General features: G+C 57.3%; 1 protein-coding gene across 2 annotated transcripts; it reads right to left on the bottom strand.

Annotated features, from left to right (window-relative positions):
- Positions 1-22,336, bottom strand: PEAR1 (platelet endothelial aggregation receptor 1). Of its 2 annotated transcripts, none has more exons than XM_023214108.1 (25): positions 22,213-22,336; positions 13,848-13,912; positions 13,649-13,746; positions 11,907-12,087; positions 11,080-11,184; positions 10,514-10,614; positions 9,573-9,665; positions 9,088-9,331; positions 8,242-8,362; positions 7,915-8,051; positions 7,626-7,838; positions 7,123-7,447; positions 6,916-7,036; positions 6,028-6,191; positions 5,835-5,937; positions 5,563-5,709; positions 5,220-5,345; positions 3,846-3,974; positions 3,601-3,729; positions 3,241-3,453; positions 2,941-3,029; positions 2,702-2,834; positions 2,463-2,531; positions 2,123-2,371; positions 1-1,582 (listed from the first exon to the last, which is right to left on the bottom strand). In XM_023214108.1, the coding sequence occupies exons 2-25, from the start codon at positions 13,856-13,858 to the stop codon at positions 1,431-1,433; spliced, it is 3,453 nt and encodes a 1,150-aa protein (XP_023069876.1). In that variant the 5' UTR covers positions 13,859-13,912; positions 22,213-22,336; the 3' UTR covers positions 1-1,430. The 2 variants fall into 2 exon arrangements, with proteins under 2 accessions (XP_023069876.1, XP_023069877.1); XM_023214109.1 differs by having other exon boundaries at positions 7,123-7,297.
- Between the last annotated feature and the right edge of the window lie 2,021 nt (positions 22,337-24,357).

The following is a 24,357-nucleotide window of genomic DNA, read 5'->3' as shown; positions in this document are numbered from 1 at the left end:
GTTAGCCAGGATGGTCTCGATCTCCTGACCTCGTGATCCGCCCGTCTCGGCCTCCCAAAGTGCTGGGATTACAGGCTTGAGCCACCGCGCCCGGCCTCACCTTCAATTTCTTTAAAAAGTCCGCTCCCTGTAAAGTGCAATAAATCGAGGCATGCCTGTACTCTGTCCTGTAATCCTGTCTCCAGCCTCTTCACCCGCCCTCAGCCCCAGCCCCTCTGCCCCCCTGCCCCTGGCACCTTCCCACGTCTGAGCTCTCTGTTGTTACCCTGTGGAAATGCCACCGTTTAGGGAAGTCTCCAACTTATTCAGTCTATAACTGTCAGAGCACACAGGTGGCTCATCCATCTTAGCAGTTACTGCATGTCACTGGTACTTTAATTCAGTCAGCCTTTGGGGAGCATTTATTGAGTGCCTACTCTGTACCAAGGGAGAGCTAATATTGAGCACAGGATTCTTGCCTTCAGGGAGCTTACAGTCTAGTAGGGGAGGCAGAGATTAATCAAATAATCACATAAAGAAAGAACACATTAAAGAAGTGCCTGGCACCCTATAGGCCTTCTGCAGGTACCTGGTGAGTGAACACAGCTGCAATCAGGGCTGTGAAACACGTACGGAGGGTGGGTGCTTCCTTGAGGAGGAGGTGTAAAGGAAGAGTAAGGGTGAACAGGTGAGTGGGGGAGGAAGGGCACTCCAAGTGTGCAAGTCCCTGTGCTAGAAAGAAGTGTGGCCTACTGGAGGACCTGGAGGCCTGTGTGACTGGCGTGCAGTGACAGGAACACAGTTTAAGGTGAGGCTGGAGAGACAGATGGGCCAGGCAAGCAGGGACTTTAAGGCTTTCAAAAGTTTTGATACTGGCAGAAGAGCCAAGGGGCACCTATGAAGGCTTTCAGGTAGGGAGTAACTAACCAGCCTGTATTTTGAAATTTTGAGCCGTGCATTGGAAGGTTCACTGAATGAATGGAGGGAGGCCAGTTAGGAGGCTATTGCTAGAGTTAATTGGGTTGGGTCCGTCTCCCTACTAAATGGTAAGTGTCCTAGGACAGAACCTGTGCCAGGTACCCTTCGAAAATCACAGAAACACACACACGCACAGAGCCCAGCCCGAGCGTGCACAGAAAAGGTACCCCACACACGTCTGAAATCAGTTACCCGGCAACTTCCAACCCACCAGTTTATATACACAGGGCCCTGGGGGCTTTGGGAGCAGCGGGTTGGGAAAGGGAGCCAGGCATCCTGCTGATCAGTGTCTCCCATGGTGGAACCCGGGAACGAGGCTCCCATCTTTTCATTCACTTGCTCCGTTAAGTGTTCTTCATGTTCACGGCCTGCCGATCCACTCCCTGCTCCTGGCAGGAGTACACTAGGCTCTGTCCCCAGCCTTGGGCAGCAACAGCCAGGTGTGCTGGCCTCTGCCACACCATCCTGGCTCCTCAACGGTCCTGACGACGAAGTGGAGGTGATGGGGGATGCCGTACTGGAGGCAAGTCATAATGTCCAGGGATGTGGCTGTTCTTGGGTGAGTCATAGTGGCCAGGGGGTAGGCCCGGAGGCAGAGGGGGCTGGGAGCCCACAGGGTCTCGGTCTGGAAACAAAAAGGACAGGATGAGAGGGAGTGGCTCCTCCCACCACTGTCCCCACTCCGACCACTCCCACCTCACTCCTCTCCTCTTCAACCTCTTCAAGGCAAAGAGAAGGGCCTGGATACATACACCAATTTACCATCAGCTGGCCGTGCAGCTCCGAGCAAAACGCTCTTAGTTCCTCAGCTGCCAGGGGAGAAAGCCACCTCAGCCTGCCCACCTCCCATCATATGAGGAGACTTTATCACCTGCCTGGCTCCCTACTTTTCTGGGTACCAGCTCCACCACTCTGATGCTATACAACCCCACTTCAATCCCGAGTCCGGCGAGGCAGGTTCACCAAACTGTTCTCCAGATGAGGACACAGGCTCTGAGAGGCCACGTCGCCTCCCCATCATGCCTGATTTGACCCCGAAGCTGACCCCAAAGGCCTCACTCTTGGTGCCACATTATGCCTTCTCCTCTCCCTCTGTTCCTTCTCTGTTTCTGCCTCCCTTGTCCCAGTTCTCTGCTGCTCCTGCCAGTGGAGAGGCAGGGCTCACCATGGATCAGGGGGCTGGGCTGCTCGTAGGTGCCACTGTCTCTCTGTGACTGGGGCTGCCGCCGCCTCTGGCTGTCCCAGAACTGAGGAGGCTGCCTGGGGGGAGATCCTGAGGGAGGGCCTTTCATCTCCATGTAGCTGCTCTCCCGGGGGCCCCCTGGCAGGCTGGGCAGGTCCCGGATGGTGGCATAGGGGTTCTCACTGCTAAGGGAAGCCACGCTGGCCCCGAGCTCCTCTTCAGAGATGAGCCCTAAGGATAGAGGAAAGAAGTCAGGCTCCATGGAGGCACTGGTTCCTTAGCCCCAGCTCAGCCACCTCCCTCGTTGCCCCTGTGCCCATACCTTTATTATAGAATGGGCCTGGGCCATTGTTGTAGCTATAGCTGTAGCTTCGGTCCAGGCGGCTGCTCCCTGAGGAGGAGGAGGCAACCGGTAATCAATATCCTCTGTCCCCTCCCCAGGCTCGTGCTTCCTCTAGAACTGGGGCCCAGAGCCCCCACCTCCACACACACACACTCAGATGCGGCATCTGGGCTGCACACATCCACCCGCACCACAGGCCCTGGCCTCTCGGCACCTACCCCTGTCCAGAGGCCCTGGAGGGGGCTCCCGGCGGTGCTTCCAGTCAGCAGGCAGGGTGGTGTGGTTATCATGCCCGTGGGCCCCACCTGACCGCTCAGGGGCCTGCAGGCTGGCAACGCGTGGGCCTGGAACCTAAGGGGACAGTGCAGGAGGGAGAGCAAGAGGCAAGGACAGGGCTTTCCAGAGAATCAGGTCTGCACGCTTCCCTCCACAGTGCACCCCCTCCCCCGGCACTGACCTTGTTAGGGGGTGGGGGGTTCGGGGAGCACTGTGACAGGGTGTGGTAGCTGGGGTTGGAGTAGTAGTGACTGTAGCTTGGAGGGACATCTGCATGACAGACACAAGCACAGGGTGAGCTCAGCGACGGGCAGGAGTCCAAGGGAGCTGTTCTGTCCCTGGAGATCAGTACTTTGGCCTCCCTGACCTCCCTTCCTCCCTCCTCCCCACTCCTCATCTCCCCTTTGGGTCACGCCCAGCATCCACTCTTGTGCCTATGAGCCAGCCACTCATCTGTGGCCCAGGCCCCGTGCCAACTCACCTGGCATGACATACTCGGAGCCATCCAGTCGCCCGCTGCTGTAAGCCACAGCCAGGTGGTGGTGCTCCTTGCCTTTCTGCCAGTGCCGATAGCCAATGAACAGTGCCACTAGGGCTACCACAAGGGACCCCAGCACTGCAATGCCAATCACTGCACCCAGAGAGTTATACGCTACCGGAGTGGTAGGCATCACAGTAAAGGGCTCCTGGATTCCTGTGTGGGATGGGACGGTCACTCAGAATGGCATCTTGGCTCTGCTGTGTGGGAGAGGTGCCCAGGAGGGAAGTAGGGGCAGTATGAGGGGCCTTGGTCCCAGTTCCCTGGAGACAATGGGTGGGAAGGAGGGGGCAAAGATCTCACCAATCCTGCAAGGTGCACCACTGTGCCCTGGGGGACAAACACAGGCACCAGTCTCTGGGTGGCACTTTTCTCCAGGACCACACTGGCATGGCTGGGAGCAGTTAGCACCGAATGTCCCCAGAGGGCAGCCTGGGGAGACAGCCAAGGAGGCAGGCAGGCATCAGAGGGGACATGAAACTCTAGTCTCCTTTTTGGGTAAGGGGTAAGTTGGAGGCAGGGGCCTGGAGTTCCCCTTCTGTTGGTACCTTCTAAGCAGCGGTGTCCGGTCCAGCCTAGGGGGCAGATACAGCTCCCGTCCTGGGGATGGCAGGTCCCACCATGGTGACACTGGCAGGTCTGGGCACAGTTTTCTCCCCAGTGTCCTGGAGGGCATGCTATGGGAGACAAGGGGCCTGTCTGGGTGGGGTGGGTACAGCTCCTCCTGGATGAACTCTCAGCCCCCAGTACCACTGAAGCCTTTAGCTCAGCTTTGGTCTCCCTGGGAACACCAAAGCTTTGAACAGTATCTGCAACCAATGACTCACAAATGATTATTTCCAGCCCCATCTCTCCCCCAAACTCCAAACCCACATGTCCAACTACTTAACATCTGCACTTCAAACTAATGTATTCAGTGCCACACAACCAAAGGCTTCCAAGCTACCCCAGATGGATTTTTGTTTTGTTTTTAACATAAGACAGAAGTAAACATATATCCTGTTTAAGGCATTATTTTTGTGTGTCTGACACTAACAATAATCTAATAGTAGTTGTAACCAGATTCTGTGGAAAAACTCTTCACCAAGATGACTTCCTTCTTTACCCTGCCTGCTGGTAAGCTGACATTCAACCTTCTTCATAACAGCCTGTTTCCTCTTTCCAAACTCGTTTTACTTGGCTTTTTTGGACTAATCTTTTCAATGATCGTAATATATTTTTGTGGGGGAAAGGCTTACAAAATAAATACATGTATTTATTAATATATAAATAGAAATAAACTGAAAAGTGCAAAAGAAAAAAAGCGCTGGGTGCAGTGGCTCACACCTGTAATCCCAGCACTTTGGGAGGCCAAGATCACCTGAGGCGGGTGGATCACCTGAGGTAAGGAGTTGGAGACCAGCCTGGCCAACGTGATGAAACCCTGGGGGTCTCTACTAAACATACAAAACTTAGCCTGCTGTGGTGGCGCTTGCCTGTAATCCCAGCTACTGGGGAGGCTGAGGCAAAAGAATTAACTAAACCAGAGGCAGAGGTTGCAGGGAGCCGAGGCACTATACACTATAGCCTGGGCAACAGAATGAGACTCTGTCTCAAAAAGAAAAAAAAAAAAGAAGGGGAGGGGAGGGGGAGGGAGAGTCTATGATTTCCCTAAGCCTATGATTTCCCCTGAAGAACAGTAAAAATACTGTTCTTCCCAGGCTTCCCATGCAGAAAGGCAGGAATTTCTTTTCCCCTGACCCGTTCACTGCTGCATCCTTAGCACCTAGAATAGTACCCAGCATGTAGGTGGTGCCCAATAAATATTTGCTCAAGGTGGGCCCAGAGGATTTTATACCCAGGAGCTGGGGGACACAGACCTCCCGTCCTCAGCACCCCCTCTCAGCATGCACAGGTGCTCAGACACACAAGCTACCACATACGCTGGGAGCAGTCAGGGCCTGTCCAGCCAGCCAGGCAGTAGCAGGTCCCGTTCGAGGGGTGACAGAAGGAGTGGTTAGCGCACTTGCAGGGCACACAGCGTTTGCCATAGCGGCCAGGCTGACAGGCTGGGGGAAAGGGGTACATGGTGACTGGGGGCAGAGGCCAACCCTCAATCAACCCTTACCCCACCGTCTCCCTCCCTCCTTCCCACTGCAGTAACTAGTCTGAAGACGAGTCAGAGAACCAGACCAGGGGTAAGGTTGCAGGTGGGGAGTGCGCTGGCATCTGACGCTACACTGCCCCCTGCTGGTGGCAGGTGGAGGGGGCAGTAAGGAGCCTCACGTCTCTGGCAGGAGGGGCCTCGGAATCCGGGTGCACACACACAGTTGCCATTCTCAGGGAGGCAGGTGCCCCCATTCTTGCAGGTGCAGGTGTTGCTACAGTTGACTCCCCATAAGCCCTCAGGGCAGGACAGGTGGCAGCGCGTGCCTGTGGGAGACAGCAGTCGGGTGTGCCTGGCTGGGCCCCCTTCAGTTCCAGGGGGCTCTTCTGGACACATTTCCTATGGATGCATCCCCCAATCCACAGTAGGCCTGGGGCCCCAGAATACTCACCCATCCAGCCAGCCTGGCACTGACAGCGTCCATGAACAGGGTCACAGCCATCAGAGTGGTCACAGTCACAGCGACTGGCACAGCCTTCTCCAAACTGCCCCTTCTTGGAGAAGGAGTGGAGAGTAGGTAGGCCAGTCAGCTAGGGGACGCCATGCCCTCCCTCCCCCAGGCAGACAGGCTGTCCAGCACTCACCGGACAAGGCAGCTGGCAGTGGGCCCCATGCCACCCAGGGGTGCAGGTACAAGCTCCAGTTTGGGGGCTGCAGACTGCCTCATGGGCACACTGGCAGCTGGCATTGCAACCGAAGCCCCAGGTTCCAGGTGGGCAGGGCACAGAGCAGTTACCACGCTGCCAACCTGGAGGAGGGGCCTGGTAGGTAGGTATGGGGACTCAGCTCCCCTCCTGAGCAAGCACACAGTGGAAGTTGGCTGGGCCGGATTCTATGCTATGAGCTGGGGCGGGTGGGGGGTGTTCATGGCACTATACAGGAGAAAAGCCTATGAACTATTTGATGCTGAGCAGAAGGCTAACTGCCTTCCAGTGAGGTACCACCCCATTCTGGGTCTGGGGTGCCTTCTGCAAGATAAAGGGGATGGCAGTAAATCCAAATGTTTACAAGAGCTCCATCAGGTAACTAAATGACTTATACAGAGGATGTGCCAGACAATAGGGAGTAGTGGGGACTGCAGATGGGAGACTTGTTAATAGAGAGGTAGCCAAACAAAACACAACTGTATCAAAATCCAGCCTAAAGGTTGCCAGCGTGTCACTCTGGCAGGTATGAGGCCCTTCCCAGGGTGGTAATTGTATTTCTGTATGACTGAGCGTGAGGGATGTTCACCAATGAGGTGTCTCTTGGCCTCGGCCTTTAAGGACAGGTAGGATCTTTGTGCTTGAAGAAAAGCAAAGTGGATTTTCCAGGAAGGAAGTAGCCTGGATACTTTCCCTGTGTCCAGGTGCTGCCCCTCCACCCTTACCCTGCAGCTGCTCCCCTGCCCTTGGCCTACCCATCCTCTTGGATCTCCCTTCTTCCCTTGGCCACCACTCAAGTCTTCTCTCTGGGAAACTCCGTCCTATTACCTTCCTTGCAGACGCACTCGCCGTCGATGGGCGAGCAGGCGATGGCATTTTCACATGAGCAGCGTGCGGAACAGTTGACACCGTAGGTGTCGGGAGGACAAAGACTAGCACAGTGAGGGCCCTGAAAGAGGGTGAGCAGGTGAGAGGGGCGGCCCGTTCCTTGGCCTCTCCACCTGCCTCGCTTCCTTGCAGCGAGGCGCGCCTCACCGTGTAGCCCGGCGCGCACTGACAGAGGCCGCTGGTAGCCTGGCAGACGCCACCGTGCAGGCAGAGACAGTGTTCCTGGCACCCCGGCCCGTGCGTGTCCTGCGGGCAGCTCTCGTTGCAGTGAAGGCCCGCCCAGCCCGGCAGGCAGGAGCACTCCCCGTTCATCGGGTGGCAGCTGGGGGCAGAGGCGAGGCGGGGCGGGGCGCGGTCTGAGCTGGGCCGGGGCAGGCCAGCTTCCTTCCTCGACCCCTCCGCGTGGTGAGTGGGATTCGCACAACGCTGGGGTACTGGGGTACGGGGGCCACTAGGGAGGCTCCGCGCTATTCTGAAAACGGGGTTGGGACAAGTAGCGGTACCCCAGGCCCCTCCCGGCCCCCGAGGCCCCTCCCTTTCCCCTTCTGTGACACCTGTCCCGCCTGGATATGGCCCTGGCGCTGTGGTGACTTCGGCCCCGAAGACCTCCCCATTGGCCTCTTGATCCTTTGACTTGTCCCGCGGCCCACCTGAGGCTGTGCTCCGGGTCGCAGGTGCAGGGGGCCTGGCAGCTGAGACCGTAGAAGCCGTCCGGGCAGAGGCGCTCGGTGCAGCGGTCCCCAGTGAAGCCGTGTTCGCACAGACATGCGCCATTGGCCGGGAAGCAACGGGCGTCCGGAGCGCAGTCGCACGTCTCTGCACAGTCCTGCCCAAAGCGGCCCACCGGGCACTCCTCCCGGCACCTGGGCACCTAGCTGAGTGAGCCTGGCGCCGCCCCACCTCCTCCCTCCCGCCTCCCGCCCTCCCCACGCCACTCACCGATCCCCAGTGTAACCCGGAGCGCAGCGGCACTGCCCAGTGAATCGGTCACAGAGGCCTCCGTTGTGGCAGCGACATTCCTGGGAGCAGTTGGGTCCATGAAAGCCCTCTGGGCAGGGCAGGGAGCAGATGGTGCCCTGTGGGGATGAGAGGTCAACAGGGCCACAGGCACCCAGCCTCCTCCCCAAGGCCACAGGACCCCTTGACACCCCCATAACCACAGAGCTTACCCCCTTCATTCACACCCTCCTTAGAGGCCTGCTTAGCACCAATCACAGAATTCTCCCCAGACCCACACCCCATGCCCATAGGCCCCACCCTCCCTACCATCCATCCAGGAGGGCAGCTGCAGGAGCCCTGTGGGGCTTGGAAGACGCCTCCATTTTGGCAAGGATGGGTACTGGGGCAGAAGAAGCCAGAAGTGCCCTGGGAACAGGACACGTCACAGCTGCAGGACAGAGCGGGTGGAGTCAATGTGCAAACAAGCACAAACTGCTTCCCCTCTTGCCTCCAAGGACTGCCCCCACAACCCCCACCTCAGGACTTAGTGATTCACACTTGCTCTTCCCTGCTGGGGACTGTCAAGTCAGAAAGCAAAGGTTTCCAGGACTGGAAATGGCAGGGACACCCAGCAGGTGGGGGTGAGCAAAGAGCCACGGGGGGCATGTCTGCCTTTTGGGCGCCCCCACCTCCTCACCTTGGCTGGGCTTGTTCTCTCTTGGGGAACATCTGTGCTACTGTAATAGGCTCAGGTCCACGAGCGCCTCCACAAAGCTTGATCCTGATTTCCACCTAGTTCTACCTTCTTCCTCCTGGGACTCCCCAGCTCCCCCTGTACCCTGCCTTGCAACAGGGTTCTCTGGGTCCTTGCCCCAGCCTCACTTTACAGCATGTCTTCACACACGTGCTACCTCATGTTATCTTCACAGCCACCCTTCCATGTAAACAATACTGTTCCCATTTTACAGACAGGAAACAAGCCCACGAAGAGTCAATGATTTGCTCAAGGTCACTCCACTAGTGAGGTGGCACAGGATCCGCTGGAACCAGGATCTTGGCCTCCACACCATCCCCACACTTGGGGCCTTGTCTGAGTTGCCTCATTTCCCCACATAGGTCTGTGTGGCCTTGTGTCTGTGACCTCGTTAAAGTGTCATTCCCCGCATTACACACCTGGGCCCAGTTCTCTCTGCAGGGCAGAAGCAGGCTCCAGTCTGGGGATCGCAGCGTGCCCCGTGGCACTGGCAGCGGAACTGGCAGGCAGGGCCATAGTAGCCAGGGGTACAGGGCTGAAGGCAGTTCGGGGGCTGCAGACCCGAAGGGCAAGAACATTCCCCACTCTTGGGATCACACGAGCTGTTGTTGCCACAGCTGCAGGGCCTGTCACACTGTGGCCCCCACATTCCTGGGGCACATTCTGTGGGATAAGGAGGCGGGAAGGGTCACCGGGGGTCTAGTGCATCCGCAGCCTCCCCGTCTCTGTCTCCCAGCCCTCACATGCCCGCCCTGTCTCCCACATCTCCAGAAAAGCAATGGGGCTCTGGGGGGTAATAACCCTGGGGTCCTAAGCCCCTGTACCCTGGTAGGGAGGGTGTACCTGAGGGTCCTGTGGCCCTGAAGGCACAAGAGGCCACTCCCTGGGGTCAGTAGCCACTCACCACTGGAACAGTCATCGCCCCGCCAGCCTGGCACACATTGGCACTGATTGGGTGCCACACAACGGCCATGGACACACTCCTGGGCACAGAGCGCTGGGACAGAGATGGGTGTGGTCAGATGTGTCCGCCCCTGTCCCTACCCAGCTTTTATCCTGCAAAGCCTAACCCCACCTTCTTCCAAAATCAGGCACCTGTTCTCCAAGCCCCAGTTTTGCCTCTAAGATAAAGACTGAGGGGCAGCAACTCAGGGGGAGAACTTAGCAAGATGCCAGCATTCTGGATTCCCCTGTTCCTTTTTGTGAAATTGTCTGAGCACCTTGTTGGGAAAATGCTTTGCGGGAGAATCTCAGAGGGGGTCTGGACATGGACACTGTCCAGAGGGAGGGCGCGTGAGGGCCGGGGTTCTCTGGAAAGCAGTGTTTGCAGAGGCTAGTGATGGGCAGTGGCTGAGGGAAGTGGGAGGAAGAGGAAGCCAGGCTCCAGTCATTACAGAGTGCTGGGAGCGGGGTGTAGTGGGCAGGAGAGACTAGATAGTGACAAGTCAGAGACCAATAGCAACAGAGAGTCAGGGACAGGAAGAGACAGAGGCAGACCCAGACACCAAGTCCACAGAGACACAGAGACAGCCCAGAGACAGAACGAGAGCTCTAGGGCACAGAGCGATGCAGAGACACTGTTGAGGGACACGGAGAGATGGGGTGGGAGACACATGGGGCCGGCTGGAGAGAAGGGTGTGAAGTGGCGATGGAGAGGGAAGTGCTGATCCACATCCTGGGGACAAGGCCAGGGAGAGGAGAGGAGGGGGGAGCCCAAAAGGGCCGAGGAGTAACCCCATTCTAGCGGGGCCCGGGATGGACTCAAAAGGTTAAGTCCTAAGGCTAAGGCTAAGCTCCCGCCATTCCATTGCCCCACCCCGCTCCCTAACCCAACCCTGGACTCACGGACACAGAACCCCCTGCTCTCGTAGAAGCCATGGCAGCACTGCAGGCGCTGGCGGTGGTCTGTCTTCACCACCTGACGGTACACGGTCCGGTATACAACCCTGCGGAGGCCAGGAAGGCAGCCCTCAGCCCCCTCTGCTGTCCGCACTCACCACAGTGTGGCCAGGGTGGGGGCACCACTTAACACTCTGGGCTGAGGGCACATAGAAAGGGCATTCCCTGTTTGAGGTTGCAGTGCACTACGATCTCGCCACCGCACTCCAGCCTGGGTGACACAGCGAGACCTTGTCTATTAAAAAAAGAAAGAAAGAGCATTCCCTTTTTGCCCCCAACCCCGGCCCCACAGACATATACTGTAACATGCGTGTGTACCCTAAACACACACACATGCATTCACATATACATCCCATACACACACACCCGACACAGACCATGCAGAGTGAGTCCCTAGAAGCCAGGAGTTTCCTCTGAGTTTCTGAGAAGCAAACAGGTTCAGAGAGCCAGGGGCCAGGCTGAGGCAGAGACTCAGGCAGCCCATCCACCCATGGAGGATGAGGAGCACTCACGTGGGCTGGGGGCAAGTATGGGGGCCCTCCCAGGGCCGCTCGCAGGGCTCTGAGGGGAGCAGGCTGAAGGGGCGGGAGTGGGACTCCTTGGTAGTGGTAGTGAAGCTGCAAGACAGGGAACAGGGTCAGGATCGAGGGCAAGAGGAGGCCTGAGCAGCCACAATGGGAAAACGGCCATGAGGGCTTGGCCACAGTGGGGAATCCACAGCCCAACGCTGGGGCTGGCTCCCCAAGCCTAGGATGGGACCCCCATTCTGTCTCAGCTCTCAAATCTGGAGGGTGTCTCCCAGAACTGGAAAGTTCCTGGGATACCCTCCATCAGAGCCCCCTTCCCACTCTATTGGACCAGAGCCTTCCATTTTTCTCTCCCTGCCCTCCCCTCACTATATGGAAAGGGTAAGAGAGAACTGACTCTTGGGCCCAGCTGGCAGAGACGGGCTGAAGCATTTCCAGCTATATTTTGCCCTGGGTCTTTTCTCCCCGCCCTGTTTCCTTTGCTCCTCCTGGGCCAGCCCCTCTGCTTGCTCCACAATGAATGACTCCCACTCTGTGCTCTGTTCCAAAGTTGGCCTCCCACAGGAACTAAGGGACAGGGACAGAGAAAGGATGGCTCAGAGACTGAGACAAGGTCAGAAATGGGGCTGGAGTCAAAGGCAACCCACAGAGAGGAGTAGAGAGAGCAGAAACAGAGAAATAGGCAGGAGGGGAGAGACTGGAGGGAAGGAAGGAGGTTAAAGGAGGACCAGGAAGAGAACTCCCGTAGGGACAATAAGGACAATCGGGAGCTAGGGCTTCGTGCCCTCAAGGTGCAGCAGGGGCCCTCTCACCTTTCCCAGAAGCTGCAGGTGTTGGGATCACTGGGGTTGAGAGTTCCAGCCAGCCTCAGGCCCACAGCCAGGAGAAGGAGGGGACACAGAGGCAGTGACATTGCAGAGGCCTGCAGCAGGGTCGGCACAGAGCGGGCAGGGCCACTGCAGCCAGCAGCCTGGAGGACCTGTCTGCAGAGACCTGAGCCATGGGCATGCAGAAGAGACCAGGCTGCGGCCCCGTGTCCTCTGGCCCCTTGCTCTGGGCTCTAGCTCCCCCACACCTCACTCCTGAGCTGCAGTCACTTCCACGCCTCCGGTCTTTGCTCATAGTTTGCTTAGACACACTCACGTCTCATTCTTCACCCGGAGTTCTCATCTTTCAAGGTCTAGTTCAGGTGCCACCCCTTCCCTCCTCCACTTCCTGATCCTCATTGGCAGACAACCCCACTCATTCCTTCTGGGGGGTCCCAGTACCATTCACCCCCACCCCGCTGTTCCAGTGCCTGCTCCCTGACCATGACCTCCAGAGGCAGGGACCCAGTGCCTTTCATCTCTGAATCCCCCAGTCCCCAGCCCAGGCCCTACCCAGGGCACTTTGATATTTGTACCAAGGTGTGAGACTGGAACCAGTGAGGGGAAGTGATGAAGGACGCAGCCTTGGGCTCAGTCAGAGGAAGAACTTTCCAACAGTCAGAGTGGCTTGGGAATGAAATAGACTACCTCAGGTGGTGAGTTCCCCGTCACTGGATGTATGCAGGCGGAAGCCAAAACCAGCCTGATGAAATGCTGTCAGGGGTTTCCTGCTCTATGAGGTGGAGTGGGGCTGGGTCCAGGTGACCTCCCAACCAGTGGTGTGCTGGAGCCAGCTCATACGGGCCCAGAGAGCTAATTGTACGCATCTCTTCCTAGCAACATGTTCAATGATGTCACATGAGTAGCTTGAAATCAGGCATGGGGGATTATTGACACTAGAGAAACTAGCAAACACTAAAACCCGAGGCCAGTCTCCCTCCTGGAGTCAGCTGTGACACCTCAGCCAGCACACCACAACACCCAGCTCTAGGTGTTATCACCTGACGAGGTCACCAACCTGGTCTTACATTTAAGGAAAAGCTCCTGCCTCCCTCAGACCGCCCTGTCAGCCATTTGGAAATGGGGTCCTCTCCATCCCCACCGCCCCTGGCTCCCAGGACTTCAGACGACTCTGCTGCCTCAGCTCCTGAGCTCGGGAGAGGCTGAGCTCCCACAGTGCCCATCCCCGCAGCCGGCTTCAGGTTCTGCGCTCCGTGTTCCCAAAACTTGCTCTGGCTCCCTGCTCTATGCCTCCCCGAGGCGCCCACATCTGCTTATAATTTTTCTGAGATGAGAGAAAGGTCGCGGTTGCTGGCCCCTTACCCCCCTGAGTATCTCTGGAATGTTGCTGCCTGGCCCCACCTCACACCCCACACCCACACACTCCCAGGGTCCCCACAGCCGCTCTCAGCCCCAAGGAGGGTGGCCCCTCCTTCCCTCCAGGTCTAGGCTCCTAACTTAACCCTATCTCAACTGCCGTGTTCCTCCTTCACCTTTAACCCTCCAGCAGCCAAATCTCTAGCCTTTCATCCAGGATGCTGGCCCACCTCCCCTCCCAGTGCCAGCGTCTACCCACCCCTCCAGTGCAGCCCAGCCGCATGCCCCATCACACCTCCCGCAGGGCGAATCTCAGCCTCTAGCCTCCTCTGTGCTTCCTCCCATCCATCCTCAGTAGCCAAGTAACTCACCAGGTAAGGCCTGCCCACAGCTCAGCCCTGGGGCCTGGGGCCTGGGGCTTGAGGGCCAGGGAATGTCCTGGGGGATCCCAGCATTCAGGATATGAAGCCTGAAAACAGGAAACAGAGCCTGGCGAGGAAGAGGGACTTCAGGGAGCGTGACGGGGGTGGCTCCGTCCTCCCACCATCCTGAACGCAGTGGGTAGCATACGGGAGGGCCATGACCAGAAGCCTCTTTCTGGCAGCTTGTCTCCAGAACTGACACTGTGGCCCCCTCTGAAAGCGAAAGGCCACAGTCAGGAGTGCCTAGAGACACTCCTCAGAGTCTGTCCCAGCGCTCCACCCCCACGTCACTCAGACACATCCCCACTCCCAGATAGAGTCATCCCTTCTCCTAATGTCCCCAAAGCATCCCCTCCCAGCCTGTCCTGCTCCAGTCATCTTCCCAGGCCCAATACCCACTCCAGAGCTCGCTCTGCCTGGCCCCAGCTAACCTTCTCCCCACCTCTCCCTCAGTGTGGTTGGCAGCCAGGGCCATGGGCAGGACCCCGAGTCCTCCATACACCTCTGCCTCATCTCTCGGTCTCCACACTCCCCTCTTCCTGGACCCTCAGCTCTGGCCCTGGTGTGGGGCCCCTGTGCTCCAACTGCAGCTCAGTCTGTCTGAAGCCAGGCTCATCACCCTTGTCCCTGGGTGAGCCTCCTCTCCTGAGACGCACAGGGATTCCCCAGCCATCCCCCTGCCCAGGCGTGGTGGCATGGACAAAATCTGTTGCAGGAAGGACCCGAGTTAAGGCCCAGGGAGGAGGTGCCATATAGGTTGAGCTGTTGTCGGGCCTAGAAAAGGTCCTTCCTCCCATTCCTGTCAGCCCCCACCCACCCAGGTCCTGTCCCTGTCACCTCCTCTCAGCCAACTTCTAGAGGACACGGTTCACCTGGGTGGCTTTGAGATGGACTGAAGGACAGAGGAGCATGAGGAGGGGCTGACTCTAATCCCCACCCACTTCTGGCTGGCTGGGAGGTTAGCTGGCTGGAGGGGTGGGTAGGTTCTGTTTTCCCAAAGGTCCTCAGGGTAGGGCCGGAGTGCGGAGGAGGCATCAGCTGGTCAGCCCAGGGGCTGGAAGCCAGGGTGGGGTCGGGGAGATCAGTGGGTGGCCCAGGGAGGGGACAGATGGAGTGGGGGTCCTGGCAGGAAGAGGAAGGGTTTGGCTTGACCATCCTCTGCCTCTGAGAAGGGAACACAGGCCAGACTAGCAGCCCAGAACCCCAGCCTGGCCTCCAGGCTAGTTCCCATCTAAGCCTTTGTCCCTAAGGGGCAGGGCACCTGAGCTTGGCCCATGCTCCCCCAACCCCTCCCAGCCACAGCAACGCTGGGCCCCAAGAGATTGCACATACCCCTCAAGGGGGTGAAATCAGACCACTCCTGGGCCCCTGCCCTGCCCTGGGGGTCCACATTGCACTCACTGAGGGGGACCCTGGAGCACCCCCGCTGCAGGCTTGCTTCTTCGTCATGCAGAGGCCCCCTCCTGTTCCCCTACCCAACCTTCACTTTCCAAGCCTCGGGTTTGAGGGACTCAAACGCCTTCCCTCCCAAGAATCATAATGTGACCCCGTGTATCGTTCACTGAGCTGAGACAGGCAGGGTGTTGAGAGATTTACACGGATCATCACATTTAAAGTTCACATTAACCCCCTGTGGTAGGTGTTATGGCCCACTTCAGAGATGAGGAAGCAGGCACAGAGAGGGTAAGAAACCTGACCAGGACCACACAACCAGGAGTGTCAGAGCTGGGATCCAAATCCAGACTGCTGGCAGAGGGCTCCCCATGATTCCATTCTTTCCCGAGCCCAGATGGGAAGCCCAGGGGCTCTGTATCTTCTTTTTCAAAGCCTCTCTTATGGGGGTGGGGGAGCTGGCAGGGGGTTGGACAGGAGAAGGGGATGGGGGTGGGGGCTGCCACAAGAACATGATCAGAAGCGTGGGAACTGAGATGTGTTTACAGTCAAGAATGAGCTGACACTTCTCTCTCCTCCACCTCAAGACGTAAATCGGCTGGGCTCCTGGCCAGGCCCTGAGATCCCAGTCCCGCCTGCACAGCCCAGCATCCCTGCCCTCTCAGCCTCCGAGCCCACACAGAAGACCGGATCACCCTCCCTGGGCTTCCCCAAACTCCAGCTCAGCTGGTTCCCTCTGACGGGGAGCACCCCTATCCTCACTGTGCCCCAGCCCCTCCTAGGATGAAGGAATTGAGAGTGGGCTTTGGGGGAGGAGGGATAGGGGGTGATTAGAGTTCCTGGTGGACAGGAGGATCCATTTCTATAAAAAGCAGAGAGTAAGGGCAATGGAAGTGAGACAGCAGAAGGGACTTCCCCACGGGCTCCCTTCCAGCTTCTCTGGGAAATCATGTAGCAAAGGATAACCCCTCAGCTCTGCACCCCCAACCCCTGCCCAAGTTCAAGCCTGGGTGTGAATCCCAGCCTGCAGTTCCCTCACCTATAAAATGGGGATGAGATTAGCACTTCCTTTGTAGGGCCGCTGGGCAGACTAAATGAGTTGGTCTAGATAAAGCGGTAAGAGCCAGTACCTAATATGCTCAGTTAATGTTAGCTGTCTCCATGATAGCATCCTCAGTCCCACTCCTCCTCCTGCACCCAATGTGGCCCCCATCCGCCCTCCCCTTGGCGCCTTTGGGTATTAATTCCAGGAAAAACGTTCTTGTGTTTTCTGAAGAACCCCCAGGATGATCCAGGAATGGGAATGGGGCCGCAAATGCTGACAGAGAGAAAGGAAGTGGGGGCGGGAGGGGGCCAGGCTCCCCCGAGAACCTGATCCCCCAAAACGATGGGCTGCCCGCCAGGTGCATCTTCAAGCCAGATGCAGTTGACAAGGCAGAATGCCTGAATTGTGCTTCCCCCGGACCTGGGCCTGAGCACCAACCCTAGTTCCTTGCTCTGTCCAACTGCCCCCTCCTGTGTTTTCCATCTCCCTCTTTCTCTCTCTCACCACTTCCCATCCTGGAGTACAAAGCTTCTAGTCCTATCTCTGTTACTTACAAGCTGTGTAACCTGAGTCATAATATATCACTGGAGTCCTCTGATCCTTCATCTCCTCATCTGTAAAATGGGAGACTATCACTCCCCGCCATCTCTCAGGGTCCTGCAAACGTTGGAACTGCTGGTTCCAGTGACCATTCTGGAACAGAACCTCAGACCTCAGACTAGAGCCTGCTCTGTGGATGTGTGTTGATGCAAAAACAGAATCCTCCAAGCTCCAGGGTTTCTGCCTCTTCCTTTTTGACTTTTGTCTTGTTCTCCATCAGAAACTCTGCTGTCTACCTTTCCCCACCCCCTTCCTTCATCAGCTTCTTGGTCTCTGTCTTCCTGCCTCTCTTCTTCCCTTTCTATACTAAGCCTGCCATGTACAGTTGCACGGTGTATGTACTGCACAACAGCATCCACTTTCAAGGGCTTTCCACTTTCAGAGTGGAAGCTGAACTCCAGCTACGATCCACTCACTAAAGCCATGCGTCTTAGCTTGGTGCTAAGGTTGTCTTGCCCTGTATCTCTCTTGTCTTTCTGTCTGTCTCCCTATCTTTGTGTCTGTTTCTCTGTGGCCTTTTCTAATCTATCTTTGCCATGGAGACAGGATCACTTAGTCCTTCCCACCCAGCAGTGAGATCCCAGTCCAAAGACTTCTCCCCTCCCTCCCCACACAGGGAGCTCCCGCAGCAGCTTGCTGCGCTCCACCGGCTACCCAGTACACCCATGTACACACCTGCACACTGAAGCACAGAACGCCGCCTATATCCAGCCTGGCCAGGCCCTCGGCACGCCAGGCATGTCTGCCGGATGGAGAAACAGGAAGCCTGCGTGTGCGACCAGAGTGCACCAGAGGCTGGGCGGGAAAGGGGCAGGGGTGAGGGGCTGGACTTGTGTTCTCTGTGACTCAGGAAACAGAAGCTAGAGGGTCCTAGGTCCGACCTGTTTACTAATCAGGAAATGGGACAGCTGCAGGGACCCTGATTCACACATCTATCGCACACCTCCTGGAGGCTGTCACCAGTGCCCGTCCCAAACCTCGCCGCCACCCTGGAAGGTGCTGGTAATTGTCATCCCCATTTCGTAGGCAGCACAGTGGAGGGTCTCAGGTAAAATGCCTTGCCAAGGGCTGTCTGGCTGCCAGGGGCAAGAGCAGGATTCCAATCTGCTTCAAAGGACAAAGCTATGTGGGGAGGTAACCCCTGGGGTGACATAGGCTAGGGAGCAGGTGACATAGGCTGGGGAGCAGCACCCCCTCAGGCCCACCCTGCTCATCGCCACCCCAAGATTACATTCAGAAAGTGCTCTGGCCACTGCCCCTCTCTCCCACTCTCTGTGGCTCCCTACACCCCAATAAAGAACACCCAGGGGGCCAGCCCCCACCAGGGGGTCCAGCTTCATTGCCTCTACCCCTGCGCTCCCATCACACTGGACAGCCGCTGACCCCACATGCCTCTCACCATACCGCCACCGTGGCTCAGGCCACCCCTGAAATGCCCAGTTCTACACAACCTCAAGGCCAGCCTCTTCCAAGAAGCCCCTCAGTGGCTCTGGCCTCACGCGCTCCTCCCTCCTCTCTAGGCCTTCCTGCAGGCTCTCGGCACAGTCACCACAGACCCTCATGGCTTCAAGGAGGCTGGGGTTGCTCTTCTCCCCTGAATGCCCTGAGGCCGGCTCCCAGCTGGACATGCATCTGTCCCTGGAGGGTCCACGCCTCCCCAAACCTCAACCAAAATCCTGGCACCAGTGTACCACCTCTGGAGGCAAGTGGAACTCACCCAGGCCAACCCAGGGGTTCACAGCCCCCGAAATACTCCAAGCCTGCTGGGCTGATTAGGCTGATGGATACCCCTTCTGTGACTGCTGGTTTGTGAGTCTGTTTTCCCCACCAGGTTGGACTCTCTCAAATCTTACTCCTCTCTAAGGCTCTGTTAGCGGGCCTGGGTGCCCCCTGGGTGTTTCCTCGCAGCTCCCATCCTATGAGTCATTATGTTTTTATTAAAGTTAGTCTGCCTCACTGAACTGGAGCTCCCTGGGGACAGGGTACTTCTCTGCCTTCCTCACCACTATAACCCCAGCACTGGCCAGCACCTACACCCAGGATGCCTGGCACCCAACAGGCAATAACTAAACATTTGTGTGGAGTGGATGGACTGATACACCCTGAAATCTTTCTGACTCCAGTACGCCTTGACTTTCCCGGGAATGGGAGAGAGGGAGAGATGTTCAGCGGCTGTGGTGTCTCCTCATACTCCAGACAGTAGAGCTGGGCCCTTGTCCCGGGGCCCTCAAGACACAATGAGGTGCGTGTTTGATGAGATGATGGAAAGTGGAATGCAGAAAGAACTTTTCAACGTTACAAAGCAAAAGGCGGCTCCAGACTTGCCCTCCTGACCTCCGGCAGGAATTCCTCAGGGCCGGCCTCCAAGTTCCTATGGAATGAGTGCACAGTAGCACCAGGCCCTGAGTCACCTGGAGGTGGAGGGGCATGCCCACACCACATGAGCCCTCATCCTGTGCCTCCCCTTCCAGGGCCAACACCCACTCACTGTCCACTGCACACATCTCCTGCTACACAGAGGGACTGGGCCCCAGGAGCCACTTCATGGGGATAGGACGGAGGGCAAAAGCAGGAGGGCATGAGCACCCACCAGCAGTGAGCAGGCCATGCCCCAGGGCCCACCCACATGCTGTTTCTCTCAGGACTCCCGTCTTGCCGCATATGGGTGCTGTAATACTAATTACCGTGCCTCGTTAAATGTGTACTGTGGCTAGATCCTGTCTTTTAGTTCTCCCAGCAATCCTATAAAGTAAGCGCTATTATGCCTCCCATTTTATGAAGAAATATCCCAGAAAGGTTCAGTGATGTGTCCTAGGCCACACAGGCAACTGAAGCCAGAGCAGGGATTTGGGCCAGGTCTATCTCATTCCAAAGCCTGTGCTGCTTTCTTTTTGTTTTGTTTTGTTTTGAGACAGAGTTTCACTGTGTGCCCAGGCTGGAATGCAGTGGCATGATCATGGCTCACTGCAGCCTCAACCTCCTGGGCTCAAGTGATCCTCCCACCTCAGACTCCTGAGTAGATGGGCCCACAGGCGGGCATTACCACGACCAGCTAATTTAAAAAAAAAAAAATTGTACGGATGCAGTCTCATTATGTTGAACAGGCCGGTCTTGAACTCCTGGCCTCCAGAGATCCTCATGCCTTGGCCTCCCAAAGTGCTGGGATTACTGGCGTGAGCCACCTCACCTGGTGTTTCCAGTGTGCTGCTTTCTTTTTCTTTTTTTTTTGAGACGGAGTCTCGCTCTGTCGCCCAGGTTGGAGTGCAGTGGTATGATCTCGGCTCACTGCAAGCTCCACCTCCCGGGCTCACGCCATTCTCCTGCCTCAGCCTCTGGAGCAGCTGGGACTACAGGCACCGGCCACCATGCCTGCTAATTTTTTTTTTTTTGTATTTTTAGTGGAGACGGGGTTTCACCGTGTCAGCCAGAAGTCTCAATCTCCTGACCTCATGATCCGCCCGTCTCAGCCTCCCAAAGTGCTGGGATTACAGGCATGAGCCACCGCACCCGGCCTCCAGTGTGCTGCTTTCTAACCTCATAGTTTCTCTTTGGTCTTCTGACTTTCTCCTCCTCTCCCTCAGTCTCCGCCTCCTTTTTGTTCTATCCCTAGGTCTCTGCTCTATTTTTCCAGGCCTGCTTTTCTCCCTCCGGGCATTTTGTTGTAATGAGTCTATGCCACTGCTGTGTCTCTGCATCTGTCAGCCTCTGTTTCCATATTTATATCTGTCTCTATCTCTGTCTTTGTGTTTCTCTCTCTCCTTCCCTGTCTTCTCTGCCCCTTCCTTCTGGTTTCTCCCCTGTAGGTTAGGTGACAGGAGCCAACATCCTCCCCAGAGCTAGGATGGCACCCCAGGGTCCCCCATGAGTCCTGGGAGGCCTCTTTCTCAAGGCTCCCAAGGCTCCTCAGAGGAGAGGCTTGGGGAGCACTGTGGTGGAGCCTCCACCTGGCCTCAGCCTCCTCCCCAGCAGTGTGTGTCGGGTCGGGGGAGGCACACAGCAGCCCCATGACCTTCTATCTCTCTCCAGGTTTCCGACTGGTGGATGGGGCTGCCTGGAGCATGAGTTTCCTCTTCTGGGAGAGTCTGATAGGAGATGTTGAGGGGGGACGGAGGGTGAAGGAACAGATGCCAACTCTCAGCTTTACCCTCCAGTGGAGAGAGAGGAAGGCAGAGAAGTGAGTCTGGCCAACTCAGCTCCTAGAGATGGCAGCCCCACCTGCAGTGGGGAGCATGGTGGGTGGACCTTCAGAGGCCTCAAGAGTGGGAGAGGCCACACAGCAGGGAGGAGACACAGGCGACAGGAGGGCTGCGCCCACACCCTGGCTTATGACTGGCTCACCAGCACACACAACAGGCCCTATACCATGAGCTGGGTTTGAGTGGGGTTCAGAGATGAGCTCCCTGGTCTCTAACCATCCCCCTAGTACAAGGCCAGCTTAGGCCAGGGTTGAGAGCTGACACCCGGCCTAATCCTGCCCGAGCTGAGGCCTGGCTGAGCCTGGGAACCTCAGGCTAGCACAAGCTGTTCCTGTCCCAGGGGACTAGGGTCACAGCCCAGCCCCAGGAGAGGCCACTCATAACAGGCCAGAACAGGGGAGTGGAGAGCAGCTACCGGAGGCTGGAGATGGGAGCAGGGGTGAAGGGTGGCCTTAATGGGGCCTAGGCTCCTGGACCCCCCACACACCCACCTGGCTCTTAGCACAACCTCAGATCATCAGCCTGCCAAGTTTTCTGAGGATCCAGATGCCGAAGACCTCAAACCGAACCCCCAGTCCTCATAACTGGCAAAGATGTGAGAGCCAGGAACCTGCAAACTTGGGTCCTTCTACATCCTCCGTCAAACATTTCTCCCCGGTGGGCAGAGAGACGACACTGATCATCTGTTTATCTAGTGTCATTCAAAGCAGGAGACACGTTTTTGCTCACTTAAACCTCACAACCCATGAGATAGGCCCTATATTATTCTCCTTTAGAAACGAGAAACTGAGGCACAGAGGTCAGGTCTCTTGACCAAGACCCCACAGACAGCTGCAGAGTGGAGGGTGGCACTTAGGCAGTCTTGGCTCCAGTGTCGATGCTCTTGTGGCTACGCTTCCCTTAAAAGCCAAGGACAGCACCCGGTGCCGGCCAAGGACAGCACCCAGTCTTCTCTTCCCAGCCCTGGGAGGGGGCAGGGAGCCAGGCTGCCCCTGACTCCCAAAGTCCGGGGACCAGGGGCTCAGGGAACAACCTCGCTAGCATTTCATCTCACTTACATGTTCATTACGGAAGGGAACCCCCAATCCATCCTCTCTGGCCGCCTCCAGTGCCCCCTTCCCCCTCCTTATCAGTCCCTCTTTTCTACACTCCTGGGTCTGGTGCCTCAGACTCTAGTCGAGGAGGGGGACCTCGGGGCCGCACGCCCTTTCCCGGGGGCAGGGTGGTCTCCGGGCCCCACCACCCAGGCCTCCCCTGCTGGGGGGCGCGCAGTCACTCACCTGCCTGGGGACCCCGTCTCTCCTGTGGCCTCGGGTGGGAACTGCTGGGGTCTGCGAGGAGGAGGACTGGACAACTGAGGACGGGGCGAGGGTCCCCGCTTCGAGCCCCAGCCTGACTGCGGGAGCGGCGGGGAGGCGGGACGTTGCTGATCGCAGGGCCGGGAGGGGCGCGGAGGGGCGGGGGGCAGGAAGGGGGTGGGAACTCGGGCCCTCGCCAAGGCAGGAAGTTTTGACAAGGAAACAGGAGCCGGGGGAGGGGAGATCCAGGCGCCCGGGAGGGAAAACTGTTCAGGGTGGGATCACAGAGGCCGACTCTGCGCGGCCTGGGCCAGAAGCAGAGAGGGATGAGGAGGGGAGGTCAGCTCAGGGACCCAGGGCGCGAGTCCCTCCCTAGCTTCCCCTCGTTATGCGGCCTGGGTTACTTAACCTCTCGTGCCTCAGCTTTCCTATCTGCAAAGTGGGGTTGTGGGAAGGAATCAGTGAGATCGCCTACGTAGGGCGCTGTCCAGTGCTGCCCAGCAACCGTGATCTTATTAAGACCCCGCCCGGGCACCGCATCCCACTAGTCTCGGAAAGGCTGACAGGGCGAGGCCCCTCCTCTTCCTCCTGCCGCCCCTAATCACACTGCGGAAAGCCGGACGCGGTGGCTCAGGCCTGTAATCCTAGCACTTTGGGAGGCCGACACCGGCGGATCGTGGAGCCCAGAGTTGGAGACAAGCCTGGCCAACGTGGCGAAATCCTGTCTCTACAAAAAATACAAAAATTAAGACCGGGCGCCTTGGCTCAGGCCTGTAATCCCAGCAGTTTGGGAGGCCGAGGAGGGCGGATCCTTTGAGGTCAGCAGTTCGAGACCAACCTGGCCAACATGGTGAAACCCCGTCTCTACTAAGAGTACAAAAAAATTTAGCTGGGCGTTGTGATGGTCGCCTGTAATCCCAGCTACAGGGGCAGGCTGAGGCAGAAGAATCGCTTGAACCCAAGAGACGAAGGTTGCAGTGAGCCGAGATCACACCACTGCACACCAGCCTGGGCGACAGAGCAAGACTCCGTCAAACAAACAAAAACCAAAACAAACAAAAAACGCGCCAGGTGTGTCGGTGCGCACCTGCGGTCTCAGCTTACTGGGGAGGCTGAAGTGGGAGGATCGTTTGAGCCTGGGAGGTCGAGACTGCAGTGAGCCAAAATCCCTTCACTCCACTCCAGCCTGGGCGACAGACAGAGCGGGACCCTATCTTTAAAAAAAAAAAAAGTCACACCGCGGGAGAGTGTGACCCTGGGAAGCAGTCTCCCGTGCAGTCTCCGCCTCTGCCCGCCCCTTCTCAGGCCCACGCCCCGCTGCGTGCAAGCAGCTCCTGAGCCCACTGAGGCCAGTGCGAGCGCCACCTCGCGGCCAGCACCGGTTTCCCAGCGCCCCATAGCCGGGCGACCGGACCTGGGAGCCCTTCCTCGCCTGACGTCAATGAATATTAGCTTTCGCCATCGTTAGCCCTTCAGGCGTATTGCCTCATTGAATCCTTCACTCGAGATTGGCTTCATTATTACGTCCTTTTACATATGGCCAAACCGACGTTCCGAGGGGCTTAGGATACTAATCAGTAGCAGAAGCACTGTTTGGTTTGGTTTTGAGACGGAGTCTTGCTCTGTAGCCCAGGCGCGATCTCGCCTCACTGCAACCTTCGCCTCCCGGGTTCAACCGATTCTCCCGCCTCAGCCTCCCGACTGGCTGGGATTACAGGCGCGCGCCAACATGCCCGGCTAATGTTTGTATTTTTAGTAGAGATGGTGTTTCACCATGTTGCCCAGGCTGGTCTCAACTTCCTGGGCTCAGGCGATCCGCCTGCCTCGGCCTCCCATAGTGTTGGGATTACAGACCTGAGCCACCGGGCTCGGCTTAGAAGCAAGATTTGAACTGAGGTCAGTGGTCCGCTGATTCCAGGGCTCACGCTCCACCTCCTCACGCAGAGAGCCACAGAGTAAGCTTAGTTGAGGAGGAGCAAAGCAGGATCATCTCTCCTGGGAGACTTCTAAAAATCAACTGTATTGAGGTATAATTGACATACAATAAAAAATGTACCTACTTAAAGAGTACAATTTGGCCAGTTTTGTTTTTTAGACTTTTTAAAATTGGGGTAAAATATAAATACT

This window comes from Piliocolobus tephrosceles, chromosome 1 (genome assembly GCF_002776525.5).
Source record: "Piliocolobus tephrosceles isolate RC106 chromosome 1, ASM277652v3, whole genome shotgun sequence".
Lineage (NCBI taxonomy): Eukaryota > Metazoa > Chordata > Mammalia > Primates > Cercopithecidae > Piliocolobus > Piliocolobus tephrosceles.
The sequence above is the reverse complement of the archived record's forward strand: the minus strand, read 5'-3'. Positions and strand labels throughout refer to the sequence as shown.